Genomic DNA, 14,380 nt, shown 5'->3' on the forward strand with positions numbered 1-14,380 from the left:
ACGAGCATCATCAGCATGGAAGCATGTCCTCTGGAATAGTGGCCAAAGCATGAAGGGGTATATGAATGTTTAGCATATCTGGCATGTAAATACCTTGCAACGCTAACTACAAAAGTGTTTTGGTTTTGAGTGCAGTTATGTAACAAAAAAAAGTCTACATTTGTAAGTTGCACTTTAACGATAAAGAGATTGCATTACGGTATTTGCATGAGGTGAATTAAAAAAATATTATTTCTTTTGTTTCTTTTTTACCGTGCAAATATTTTTAATAAAAATAATATAATGTGAGCACAGTACTCTTTGTATTCTGTGTTGTAATTTAAATCAATATATTTAAAAATGTAGAAAAACATCCAAAAATATTTATAATAAATTTAAATAGATATTCTATTATTGTTTAACAGTGCGATTAAAACTGCAATTAATCACTATTAATTTTTTTAATCGAGTTAATTTGTTTTGAGTTAATCGCTTAAGTTAACTGTGATTATTTGACAGCCCTAATTATAGCCAGTGTAATTTACACCCTTGAAAGAGAAGAAAAGGTTGGTTTTTTTTAATCTGTTTGGTTTCTATCTTCTTTTTTCTGATGCTATTAATCTTCAAACTTTGGAGTTATACAGGTTACAACTTCTAATTTTAGTGGCTAATAAGCAGTTCAGCTTTGCTTTGCATTTAAGAACCAAATCCACAAAACTGTTCCTAACTTTATAAACTCCAGTACCATAAGTATCCCTTAAATTCCTACACCTTGATTTCTTCTAACATCTCTTTCTTTTGGGACAGCAGGACTGTTAGAAACCTATACAACTAGGAAAGCATAATTTCTTTAAAAAAAAAAAAAAAAAAAAAAACCAAGGTGATCCAAGGCCATTGATGAAAGTTTTTAGCTTAGGTACTAATTTTGCAGTTAGCCTGCTTTTCAAAAGTATACCATCAGCCTATTCAACCAAGCCATAACAATGCCTCACTTGTCTCCTAGAACGAGGTTGATTGTAGACTTGGAAGTTTTTTAAAAAAACGTTTCTTTTCCTTGTCTTAAATTAAATGTTTTGGGTCAGTGGAACGCATTCAGAAAAGAGAAGCCATATGGACAGAAAATTGACAATTCCTTCTGTGCTAGTTAACTGTTGACTAAGCGTTTGATTCTGTAACAGGCTTCTGGTCTCAAAATTTTGTTGGGTGTAAGATCCAATTTTATGTATACATCGTGATAAATAATTAACTTTTTTGTTTAACGTAGCCACAGATATATAGCTAAAAATGCAACAGTACCATATAACCCTGCTTTTCAAAGAAATCTGTCAAAATTAATTCATTCAAAATTTTAACATACCTTAAAAATACTGGGCTAGATTCACCAGTAGGGCCTCTGGTTGCTTTCTACGGTAATGAAAAGCAGTCATAAACTTGGCTTAACCAGCCAGATCAGATCAGTTTGTGGCTGCTCTATGTAATTAGAGCAACACAAAGCAGCTGAACCATGCTGATGAATCTGGTCCAACACTTTAAAAAAATTGTCCTGACTCTGGAAATCCTCCAAATTCACAAAACTGAGGTCAACTACATAGATCAAATACAAATTACTCTCTTGGGTGTGTCATGGGCAAGAGGGTCTTAGTCTGAGTTTCTCTGTGATTCCCTGAATATGCATAAAATATATTTCTATGCACAGTGAATGCGTTCATGTTTATGGTCTGAATTCATATGCGCAAGTTGTCTTATCTATTTTTGTACGCAGACAGGCTATTGACATTGACAGGATTCCTGCAGCAATAGTTTAATGTGTCTAACACTGTTTATGGAAATTATTTTAATCCATTTTTTCAGGGTTATGAACTGTAACTAAACCAGGTACTACATACAAAAAGGATAATTTAGATATCTTTAATTTAATGTTATTACTTGTGTCCATTTTTTGTTCTGTTTCTGTTTTTTATTATTTTTGTAATGAACCATTTGTGTGTATGTAATTTTGTTTTCATTGTTTAATGTGTGGGGTTAGAGCATACATATAGAAATATCTATATATCCTTGCTATTAAGGTCTACATGTTCTACATCTGATATGCTCACTTAACTAAGCTTAATGAGCATTATGCATTTACATCACTCCTACTGTGGTACATTTGTCCTTGTGAAAGCGACTTCAAAACTGAAGAGAAGTATCATTGCCAAGGACTTTAGCTGGCTGTAACTGATCAAGAAATCAGCTGGCTAAATGTACTTTTACCTCCTGGTGCCACTGTGAATAGGACCACTTTGCTTTATGCTTTTTCTCTGTTATGTTTAGCTTCCTAATTACCACAGACAAGACCGATGGCATACATTTCATGCTGATCAATATCATTTAACTATTATGATTACATGAATTTACTGCTGTGCCACTGGTTGTATTCGCTTCTATTTGTATTTTCTCATTATGTTTTTAAAGTGGATTTAAAAAACCCTCCTTATGAATATATGTTGCCAGCTACAAAACAAAATTAAATAAGGAAATAAAGGATTGCAGTGAAGTCCATGTCTTAAGGCTGAATATTATCAAGAGGTTATTGACTTTTTTCCATGTGCATAAAAATTGTTACCTGGTTCTTAGATTGAATTTGTCTCATTTAAATAACAAATTTTAGCAACTTTCGTTGGAAGTTCTTGATTAGAATCCATTAGACTTTAGGCTGTTTCCAACCAAGTATATAGGCAGGTAACACATCACCTCTTTTAAAAATGTATTACCAGTACTCTGTTACTTTCCATAAAAAGATTGTGTTCCTGAATCTACCACCCTCAATTATCTGAAACAATTATTAACAGTTCTTCAAAATTCCTTTAACAAATAATGTCTGTCTTTATGTTCTGTGAAAAGGTTTAATGCAGTTTCATGAGTTACTTATTTTGATCACCAACAATACCTGAATATTAATTATTGTGCTAGTCATCTGAAAACATAAGATGGTGCAGAAGTGAGTCTCTGCTTGTTTAAGTTAGTGAAGCAAGGATTTTTTTTTTATCTCTGTTGCAGAGCTGTTCCTTGGGAGGTCATCATCTAATCTCACCAGTAACTTCTGTCATCAAAATGAACATATTCATTATTGTAGATGTATTGCTGTTTAGGGCTGTGACAGTTGCCAACAGTGCCTTTAGAGTCTATTCCAAAGCCTACCAAAATCCCATTCACCTTGACTTCAGCAGGCCTTGGATCAGACTCTTACTTGTACCCTGACATGGTACAAATTGTACCATGGCCTTGGCCATGTTTGCGGGCCAGAATGACCTTTGAAATGTATCCACCAGTCTTAAATTGATAACCTAGACAACAGTATCACAAGTGATATGTTTATAAGCCTTTTCCTTTTTGTTTTTGAAGCCTCTAAATAATATATCACATTTTTAATATAAGTGTGTACACGGTAGATGCTTGGATCTGTAGAAATGCTATTTCTGTGAACTGTATAACACCCTTAACATAATATCTTTTTAAGCTTCTGTCCATTCCCATTTCTGCTAATTTACTAACTCACTATTTAGCTTGTCATTAGATTTCGTGAGGAATGATTTAAAACATATCCCACAAATTATATTCAGTATAAAAGTGCAAAAGCATGATAACAATAAAAAAGTTTCAAATGGTCAAGAAATTTCTTAATATTGTTTTTTGTATCTGGAGAAAAAAATGCATGTTACAATAAGCCATTGTAACATACAAATGCATGTTACAATAAGCCACAACGAGGCAAAGATGAAGGTTAAAGTTGACATGCAGCTTTGCTTGCATTACTTTGGTCTGATTGTCATTCACGTGAGCAATGGAGTCCATGGAAAGACCAGGGGACAACTTTAATTGGGGCTGGCAGGTAATTCAGGTGTCAGAAGAAAGTACTGAATAAAACTAACTAAAAAATTATGAAAAATCAGCTGTCTGGTCTCCTGATATGGGACAGCATGTTAAAAGGTGGGGAGGGAAGACTGAGAAAGGTATAGTGAATTGAGAAGTGGAACAGACCTGGGTGGACCAGCGTGGTTTTTTTAAAAAGATTATTTTGAATGATGCTTTCAGATAGGTGAAAATGTTTCTACAGTGTTGGGCAATGGGTACAAGATTTTGATAAAATACAGATATAAAAAAATATAAGAACATATGACCGATAGGGACCATCTGGGTTATTGATCCAGTCCCCTGCTATCACAGGCAATCCAAGGCAGGAAATATAATTAAAGAATTTAAGTTTCCCACTGTTAAAAGAAAAAGAGCAAGAGGCCAGTGCAGCTAAGACAGCATCAGCATCTCCTGCACTAGCATATCTCTGTCTTCCTTTGATATTATGATCATTCTTAGGGTTAGATTTTCAGATGATGTAAAATCATCTGGCCCTTAATCTTGTATAGCTGGTATAGGTTTGGCTCCCAACTTCTGGTTTACTTAATCTTTGTTTCCCCCGAGCCTTTCTTTACTAAATGCTTGCTTAGCAAAGAGAGGCCTGCATCTTCTCACCTTCATTCCTAAATCTTGGGTGAAAATCTTGTCCTTCTGTGCCACTTCTGCTGTCTGCCCTCTGACTTTTTCTATTGCTTTAATTTCTGTTCCCTACGTAAAGAGCTCTAATGCAACCTGTCCCTCTCTTTGAACATTACTTGCACATTAAGTTTCAAAACCTGCCCCAGCCTACACTGAGAGAGGGAGCAGTGATTGCTCAGTGAGTCATTTGCTAAAGGAATCTAGCTTCCTGGAGCAGGATTCAAAGCAGTGGGAAACATTTCATTTCTGCTCAGAGCAGGAGCACTAAGAACGTAAGAACAGCCATATTGGGTCAGACCAAAGGTTCATGTAGCCCAGTATCCTGTCTTCTGACAGTGGCCAGTGCCAGGTGCTTCAGAGGGAATGAACAGAACAGATAATCATCACGTGAAACTCATAGGCAGCAGGTTTAAAACAAGCAAAAGGAAATATTTCTTTACACAACACACAGTCAACCTGTGGAACTCCTTGCCAGAGGATGCTGTGAAGGTCAAGACTATAACAGGGTTAAAAAATGAACTAGATAAATTCATGGAGGATAGGTCCATCGATGGCTATTAGCCAGGATGGGCAGGGATGGTGTCCCTACCTCTGTTTGCCAGAAGCTGGGAATGGGTGACAGGGAATGGATCATTTGTTGATTACCTGTTCTGTTCATTCCCTGTCGGGCACCTGGCATTGGCCACTGTCGGCAGATTTCTTTCTTGAGTGGTAACACCTAATTTAGACCCCATCATTTCATATGTATCATTGGGATGATATTTTCCATTGTGAGTTACTTTCCATTTATCAACATTTAATTTCATCTGCCTTTTTGTTGGCCAGTCACACAGTTTTGTGAGATCCCTTTGTAACTCTTCATAGCCTGCTTTGCACTTAACTGTCTTGAGTAGTTTTGTATCATCTGCAAATTTTACCCCCTCACCCCTTTTTCCAGATCATTTATGAATATGTTGGACAGTACTGGTCCCAGTACAGACTCCTGAGGGACATCGCTATTTACCTCTCTTTATTCTGAAAACTGACCATTTATTCCTGCCCATTGTTTCCTATCTTTTAACCAGTTATTGATCCATGAGGGGACCTTTCCTCTTATCCCATGACAGCTTACTTTGCTTAAGAGCCTTTGGTGAGGGACCTTGTCAAAGACTTTCTGAAAATCTAAGTACACTATATCCACTGGATCACCCTCATCTACATGCTTGTTGACCCCCTTAAAGAATTCTAGTAGATTGTTGAGGCATGATTTCCCGTTACAAAAACCATGTTGACTCTTCCCCAACAAATCGTATTCATCTATGTGTCTGATCATTCTGTTTTTTGCTATAGTTTCAACCAATTTGCTTAGTACTGAAGTTAAGGCTTACCAGCCTGTAATTGCCGGGATTGCCTCTGGAGCCTTTTTAAAAAAATGGCGTCACATTAGCTATCCTCCAGTCATCTGGCACAGAAGCTGATTTAAATGATAGGTTACATACCACAGTTAGTACTTCTGCAATTTCACATTTTAGTTCCTTCAGAACCCTTGGGTGAATACCATCTGGTCCTGGTGACTTATTACTGTTTAATTTATCAATTATCACTGTTGCACCTGGATAATGGTTGCTGCTGATAGGATAATGCTTGCTAGCTGGATGGGTGCATCTCCTAACCTACAAACCATGCCACCACCGGAACATGTCTTCTGGTGCTCTTGTGTGGGTTAAAGCATCCTTGCCTTTTTCTTACATACTGGGGGAAAAGAGGAAATGTCCCCACCGCTTGTGCATGAATTCAGTAGAGGTCAGGATTTAGCGAAATCTACATGATTTCCTACAGTTTTCTGTGTATTGCAGGGCTAAAGTATCTGGAATTCTGTGTTTGCTAAAATCTCAGTTGCACTGGGAAATTATCTGGCTAAATGCTAAGAGGAAGAAAAAAACCCTAGTTGTATTGTTGGTTAGATGAAAGAGATCAGTAATAGTGTAGCCAGGGAAGCCTGAGATATTCCAGGAAGCAATTTAAACAAACTGATCCACAAAGCCATATATCTTCATGGCCAAACCAAAGTATAGCACTAAATTATTATTGTTAACAGTGCTTTATCACATTGTTCTGTGGTAGTCAGTAATACAGATGGCATCTTTCTAAATGCTTTTCTTTATCCCAGTAATGATATATTCTAGCCAGTCCAATAAACCATCACCAGTTCTTGCTGATAAGAAGCCTTTAGTTTATCTAATGCTTTCCTTCCATGCTTGTTATGAGACTGCATCTTTTGTACATACTTCAGCAGTAAACACATATTGAAACAGACATTGGGGAGTGATGAGATTTACACCTTTGGAAGTTTCCCTGTATTGCTGATCTTAACCCAATCAGTACTGTGTGTGTTTCTAAACCTTTGCTATAATAGAGAATTAAAAATATTTTATCAGAGCTGGCCCAAACATGCCCAGGAGCTGGGCAGGGACATGTGAATACCTGTTCAGAGGTCAGTTTTGCAATCCCTGGGTCAATGTGACCTGGGCGAACTGCAGAAGCAGGATGTTCAGTTTTGCAGAATAAGGAAATGTCTCATCACCCCCATATTCCTTTCCACCTGTCCCTAGAATCATTCTTTCTTCTACTATCCCCTGTACTCACTTAGTCCCAGCCTGCACAAGGCTATTCACAAATCCTCATTCTTGCAAATGAAACAATGGGCTAGGGTGGAATATGTTGGTCCGAAATCTCTGTTGTGAGCTCATCCACCAGAGATGCTTTACCTGGGACATTGAGAAGTGAGCAGGTCTATTGGCCAGCCCCCCACAAAGAACTGTGGAGGCAGTCAGCCTAGCCAGCCAGCCAAACAATGGGTGGGTGGGCAAAACAGGCAGATGAGCCTCTTCCCCAAGAAAAATGCAGCACACGGGAGGCACAAAGCTATGTGTGGTAGAGACTTGTGTGGCCTGGGAGTGGAGAGATGACTGGACTTCCCCAAGCTTCCCCCTGCAGGAATAAAAACTGGAGGCAGCAGGATGGTGACCACATCTTAATTTTCTAAGCTCTCCCTTCTTCTTTCCCCCTCTTTCTTAAGAAAAAAAAAAGTTAAGTTCAGATTCTAGTATGGGTGAACTTTTGGTGGGTGAGGAGCACTTATTATATCTGATATGGTTGATTTATCTGTACACTGTAATATCATCTTGGTTCATTAACTTCTACCTGTGAAGGCATAAAATGCTGCCCATTACAGAAGGTGCTCCTCCTCCTCCATGTTTTGGAGGGTGTGAAATCTCTGAGCTAGAGGATCTGGGGAGGAGGGAAAGAGCCAAGTACTGAAGAGTTTAAGGTCACCACCTTCTTCAGTTTTTCGTTCAGCACATTGTAAATAGAAAGGCTTCTTCTGAGATTTTTTTAAGGTTAGGTCCAGTGCTTGTGAAGGCATCAGATTGATATTCCTTGAAACTAGAGACTGTCCATCCAAAGAACAGGTACAGTATGCACAACGGTAATGCAAGCACACACTGCCCTAGCAACAGGCCTCAATCTTGACCAGGAAGGGGCACCTATGGAGTTGAGAGAGTATCTTAATTTCCATGCTGTTCAGTTTCTTGTCCTGTGGAACGCCCAGCAAAGATGGCTGCTATGATGTAGACATCCTTCCAGTAGGAATTGGACTGAGATAGTCAACTCCTACACAGACCACAAACAGCCATCAGATGGTAGCTACTTTTGGTTACTATTGATCTGCATCAGATTCAGACCATTACACCCAAGGCGAAAGGTCCCCTCTCCCATTACCAGTCCCCTGAGCCATCCCATTGCCGTCTTAGCTCCTCTTGATGCAATTTGCAGATATTACTTATGTCATCTGTATGTTTAAATGGGAGTTCAGCAGCCTGTTCACATCTATTAACAATTTAATCCCTTCTTCAAATCAGCTTTGGGAAGAGACAAAATAAACAATGAAATAATCATTCATTTTTTGTTGAAAAACTCCATCCTATGTAAGAAAACTAGGGGAAAGCTAGAAACTCATGTAAAAAATGTTGAAGGGTGATTTTCTGCACGTAACACATTTAACATAAGTGTAATCTACAGCGTTGACACAATGTTAATGAAGGATCATTGCAAGACTGCCACACAATATCACAGTCAACCTTACTGCATTAAATCAAATAGTAGATTTGGTGCTATCTAGCACTTATCAACCTTGTACCTGGAAGAAATACTATAAACACTGCTGTGCTTCTACTGTACCACAGTCACTGCTTCCACTAAGTTACTGATCAGCAAGCCCTGGCCCGTGCCTCTGTTTGTTAACATGTTTGTAATAAGGTCTGGCACCTATCAATTATTCTGCTCTCCTCTGTGACCATACTGGCTGGTTTCCTTGGAGCATTGTTTGAGGACCATTACCAGCAGATCAACCAAAGTGATTATTCCCCTCTATTCGGCACTGGTGAGGCCACATCTGGAGTATTGCATCCAGTTTTGGGCCCCCCACTACAGAAAGGATGTGGAAAAGTTGGAGAGAGTCCAGTGGAGGGCAACAAAAATGATTAGGGAGCTGAGGCAGATGACTAATGAGGAGAGGATGAGGGAACTGGGCTTATTTAGTCTGCAGAAGAGAAGAGTGAGGAGGGATTTGATAGCAGCCTTCAACTACCTGAAGGGGGGTTCCAGAGAGGATGGAGCTTGGCTGTTCTCAGTGGTGGCAGAAGACAGAACAAGGAGCAGTGGTCCCAAGTTGCAGTGGAGGAGGTCTAGGGTGGATATTAGGATACATTATTTCACTAGGAGGGTGGTGAAGCACTGGAATGGGTTACCTAGGGAGGTGGTGAAATCTCCTTCCTTAGAGATTTTTAAGGCAAAGCCCTAGCTGGGATGATTTAGTTGGGGATTGGTCCTGCTTTGAGCAGGGGGTTGGACTAGATGACCTCCTGAGGTCTCTTCCAACCCTAATCTTCTATGATTCTATGAGTGAGTAGGCTCTTCTCATCCTTGAACTGTTACTTTTCTCATGCTGCCTTCTCTCTGAGGTAGCCAACAGCAGTCATCCCAATTGAAATCACCACATCAAATTCCGTTCATTTGAATAAAAGCACTGTTTCTTTGGCATAAATTAGGAAATCACGAGAAAAATCACAAATTTAACTGACGGTAGGAAATAAACTCAAATCGTCACATACCGAGACAAAAGCAGCACTAAGCTGTCCCAAATCTCGTGTTACAAAGTATGGAAATATTACCTATAACATACATGGAAAAAACATTTTTCTCATCTTAAAGGCTGTTAAGATTTCTCCCACTTTTTCAGCTTAGAGTTTCAGAATGTTTTGGGAGTTTGTCTCATAACAGCAAGGTGAGTGTTCTGTCTTCCAAGCTGCTGCTGTTCTTGACATATCACACTGGCCTTTGACTTTGGAAATGAAGTATTTAGGCAGATCAGTCACTTAGAGCAGAGGGAACAAATTGTTTCAGTAGATTTTGCAGCGTAATACGCTGCATTTCTGCCTATTGCACAGCTAGGTTCCAGTGTTCAGAAGAAAGCGGGGGCGGGGGATGTTTTTAAGAAAAGGTTTTCTTGCTCACTACTCTTGATTCATTCTGTTAACCGGGGGTTACATTAAATCAATTTAGTTGTGGGTTTTGACATCCCAGGAAAGAGAATAATTCATTCTCAGGTAAATGGAGACTGCTCCTCTGTTCAGCTAAACTGTCAACAGCATGTCTCAGCAGAACACGTTATCAAGTTCCTGCAATATTTATGCAGCAAGTGCAATTGACATTCGGGAGCATGATAGTGGGTACTATGAAAATCTAAGCTAGGAAGCAAGACTTTTCTGCAAGTTCTGTCAACATCAAGGGATCCTTTGGTCTCCAGTGTGAGTTTTATGTAAAACACCAAAACGTCAACTTCACATTTTGCAATAAGAAATTCATTTTCTTCTTTTCAGGAATTGATCCTGCAAATCTTTATTTGCACATTTGGCTTTCCTGATGTGAATAGTCCCTTTAAAATATTTTTTATATTTAGTGTTTTCCTCTTAATTTTTACCTATAAAATTTTATAGAAACATTTCATGAATTTTTAGTTACTATAATCGGAAGACAGCAAAAGATGTATACAATACACCAGTCACTCATTTGCAGCACCACTCATGCTCTTCTTGATGCTTTTCTTGGTCTTGGATCCTTTGCTATTCTTGTTCCTTGATACTATCAAGTCACTCTTTATATCGACAGCTTGTTTAGTATATCCAATGACAGAATTTACAAAGGGAGTTCCATTATGCTGATTCTATAGTCACATGTAAAATTTTCACTGAGGATATTGCTGACGGCAGAAAAAATGCATGCCCATTTCTCAGACATTAAAAACACAGTCACACATGATAATGTTGATTGGATTCACCTATTTTATGGTCCAAAGGGCTGAACACACCTGTGACACTAGGTGTGGTGCTTAGCCAGAGGAAGAGCAGAAAAAGATTTAGAAGAGTGTCAGGGATCCACAGGGTCCGGTCTATGCTCCAGCCTGCCACTAGTCCCTTGGGAGTGACCCCTTTAGCATGCTAGGCCCCGAAGATCCACACAGTTCACAGGGGCAGGCTGGCTGCCTCTGAGACTCCAAAACTGGACCTTTGGGTGCCAATGATCCCTGTTTCCTCTGGGGCTCCCGCTTCCCGCAGCAAGTCCTGCAGAGCTGGGCTCTTGTGGGAGGCTTGTCCTTTACTCCTTCAGGACGCAATGCTCCCAGTTAGTGTTTGCAGCAACGCCAAGCACTCTTTTCAAAGCAAGATAATCTATTTGTCACCTGGCATTCAGAATGTGAAAGTTCTGAGGTTAGCGTAAAGCAGGGGTTCCCAAACTTGGTTCGCGGCTTGTTCAGGATAAGCCCCTAGCGGGCCGCGAGACACTTTGTTTACCTGAGCGTCTGCAGGTACAGCCGCTCACAGCTCCCAGTGGCTGTGGTTCACCCTTCCCGACCAATGGGAGCTGCGGGAAGCAGTAGCCCGGCCCATGCCGCTTCCCACAGCTCCCATTTGCGAGGAACGGTGAACCACAGCCACTGGGAACTGCAAGCGGCCATACCTGTGGATGCTCAGGTAAACAAAGCATCTCGCGACCTGCCAGGGGCTTACCCTGACCAAGCTGCAAACAAAGTTTGGGAATTATTGGCGTGGAGAAGCAAAGGTTAAGACAGAGCTCAGTCTAGCCAATGTAAGGGCTCTATCCAGCCGAGCTGCTGTAGAATCCACTTTGGCCCTGTCTCTGTCCCTTTGTCTTTGGTTCCGGGGGGGTGGGGTTTATGCTGGATCTCTGTGAGCAGAGCTTTTGTCATAGTCACCTAGCAACTTTCCCCTTTGTTCTACTGCTTGAGGCCTTTGCTCTGCTTCTTTGCAGAGAGTTGTGGGGGGGGGGGGGGGGAGAGAGGTGGGGGGGTCTCCTTCCTCTTGGCCATTGGTCACTAGCTGTGTTGCTCACTGGACATTGGGGTTTCCACTGTCTCTCTGGATCCTCCATTCACATGTGTAGACTTTTATTCACTTTGTTAATGACTCTGGCTTCCAACTAGGCTGCTGAGTCACCACCTTATCCCTTCCCTTCACCCTCAGTACATAGCTGTGCAAAGCTCTGAGGGAAACTGAGGCACGCACCGGAATCATAAAAATATTACCAAAATTCCCACATTTTTCACAAAGAGTTTCTTGGTTCAACAGTATTTATAGGGCCAGTGTCAGTCCTGATGTAAGCGGGTGCAACTTCATTAAATTAACAGAATTTAAAGCTGTTCCACCAGGACTAAATTTGGCCCATAGCTAGCACTGGGCTTTAGATTTGAAAGGAGAAACTAGCTCTGGCCAGTCCAACAGTGAAGGGGAGTTGCTAGAATGATGAGAAGTTGTAGGACTGACAAGAATGAGTGGTGATGGGAGTTGTGCCCTTAGAGTTTAAAAGACTGCTATTCTGAACCATGCTGAACCTTCTATATATTGCCTGTCACTAGTGTAGGGCTTTATCCTGTTGTCAATGGGAGTACTCCCACTGACTTCAGTATGAGTTGGATTGGGGGATTCTCATGCAAAATAGTCATTCTGTCCCTGTAGTGGTTGAAATCAACACTGCATTTGGCTTTCCTGGCAACAGAGACTTTAGGAATAAACCAGTCTGACTCTTGCGCCAGTCAGTTCATTGATGCTCTTTTTAGGAGACTTATCATAAAGTAAAAACCTTTACTGCACTAGCAATAAGCAGTGCCTGCATTTTATGGTTTAACTAATATTTCATCAGTCCTGGGAGCTAGAGAGACAACACACTGATAGCCATTCAGGCATCACCCAATGTAAAAATCTTCTTCACCAGTAGAACAGCCATCTTGCTGCATAAGACACCCCCCCACCAAGCTATATGTTGATTTACCAAGACAAGACAGCTTTGGGTCTAAGACCAGCACTTCAAATAGAGTACTCTGTAAACTGCAACAAAAGAGCAGCTCTGTCAACTCAAGTCATATGACACATTTTGATGTGTTGAATAATAGTTCCTTACACTCTTTCCTTCTCTTCCTGCCAAAGGTCATGGTCAGGGTCCAAAATCTATTATCTTTACTGAGGTGAGAAGGTAGGCACCAAGTGTGATTTGTCCACACCCACTTAGACCACTAGAGGGCTGCACAGATCACCTTAGGAGACAGACCCCTATATGATGGCTGATAAATGGATTTGTATGAGAAGGGGTGACTGTGGTACTAGAATGACCCCCAGTATTGTCAGGCAAGTACCCTGCCCTGTGTGAAAAAAGAACAGTACCAATAGCGTCAGCTACATGTGGGAGTCTTTGTATATATTACCAGCAACATCTTCCATCTGAGTGAGACAGCAGAATTGAATTCCAAGAGAACAATCTTCCTCTACACCAGAGCAGAGACTGTGACATTATTTGTGCCTCCTTCAAAAGGAGTTTTGTGCTTTGAGTGACAGCCAGTGAGAAAAAGAAGAAAAGACTCATGATTCCTAAAAAAGATTCTGACTGACTATGATGTCTAATCACTTTTGTTTTTAAAATTCATGTTAGAATAACTTCCCTTTTCCTGAACAGTTGCTTTAGAGAAAGAAACTTAGAGAATCAAAAGCTGGGATCTAGAGAATCAAGATGCAATATTCACAGCAGGCAAGAGATGAACAGACCCCACTGAAGTCAATGGCAAAACTCCATCGATTTCAATGGAGTCTGGGTTTCACTCACAGATTTTAAGGCCAGAAAAGACCATGACGATCATCGGTCTGACTATGTGTATAACACAGGCCACAGAATGTTTGGACTGGCTCCATTATAAAGGGCCAGATTGTGTTAGTTTCTTATGTAGGTGTGCAGTGATGGGGTTTGCTCAGACTTGGAAGTCGGTAAGAGGCTAGCAGTTCAGGGTTTGTTTTGTTGTTGTTTGATTTAGTTTTTAAATCAAGAAAACAGAGAACGTTGTTAGTGGATTTAAAATCTGTTTCCTCGTTCCAGTAGAAACACAGTCACAGGAATTACAGTGGCTCTACATTTATTTCACAGACACAATCTCACTGCCACTACTTGCAGGTTTCGGAGTAGCAGCCATGTTAGTCTGTATTTGCAAAAAGAAAAGGAGGACTTGTGGCACCTTTAGTCTCTAAGGTGCCACAAGACCTCCTTTTCTTTTTACTTGCAGGTTGTAATGTCTGGTTTAAATCTTTTTGAAAGAACTATGTTTCGATGGCACTGGAACTGCCTTTTTTTTTTTTTTTACTCTGCAAGTTTTTTTTTTTTGTTTTTTGTTTTTTTTTTTGTAATAGGCGTAAGGTATCTTGATAATTTTAAAGTAGCTGTTACTGACATTTTATATTACTAGTAAGCAAACCAGTTGCATTCATAC

The 14,380-nt window shown here is 40.2% G+C and overlaps 1 protein-coding gene across 5 annotated transcripts in view; it reads left to right on the forward strand.

Moving 5' to 3' along the window:
- The window catches only part of BICD1 (BICD cargo adaptor 1), a 253,912-nt gene that overhangs the window by 221,825 nt on the left and 17,707 nt on the right, over window positions 1–14,380 (forward strand). Inside the window, exon 9 of one of the 5 annotated variants that reach the window (XM_077807517.1) lies at window positions 4,464–4,472. The exons of the other annotated variants lie outside the window; for them this stretch is intronic. Within the exon in view, the coding sequence (XP_077663643.1) occupies window positions 4,464–4,472 (9 nt within the window). The remainder of the gene's footprint in view (window positions 1–4,463; window positions 4,473–14,380) is intronic. 5 annotated transcript variants of the gene reach the window in all.

Source organism: Eretmochelys imbricata, chromosome 1 (genome assembly GCF_965152235.1).
Source record: "Eretmochelys imbricata isolate rEreImb1 chromosome 1, rEreImb1.hap1, whole genome shotgun sequence".
Taxonomy (NCBI): domain Eukaryota; kingdom Metazoa; phylum Chordata; order Testudines; family Cheloniidae; genus Eretmochelys; species Eretmochelys imbricata.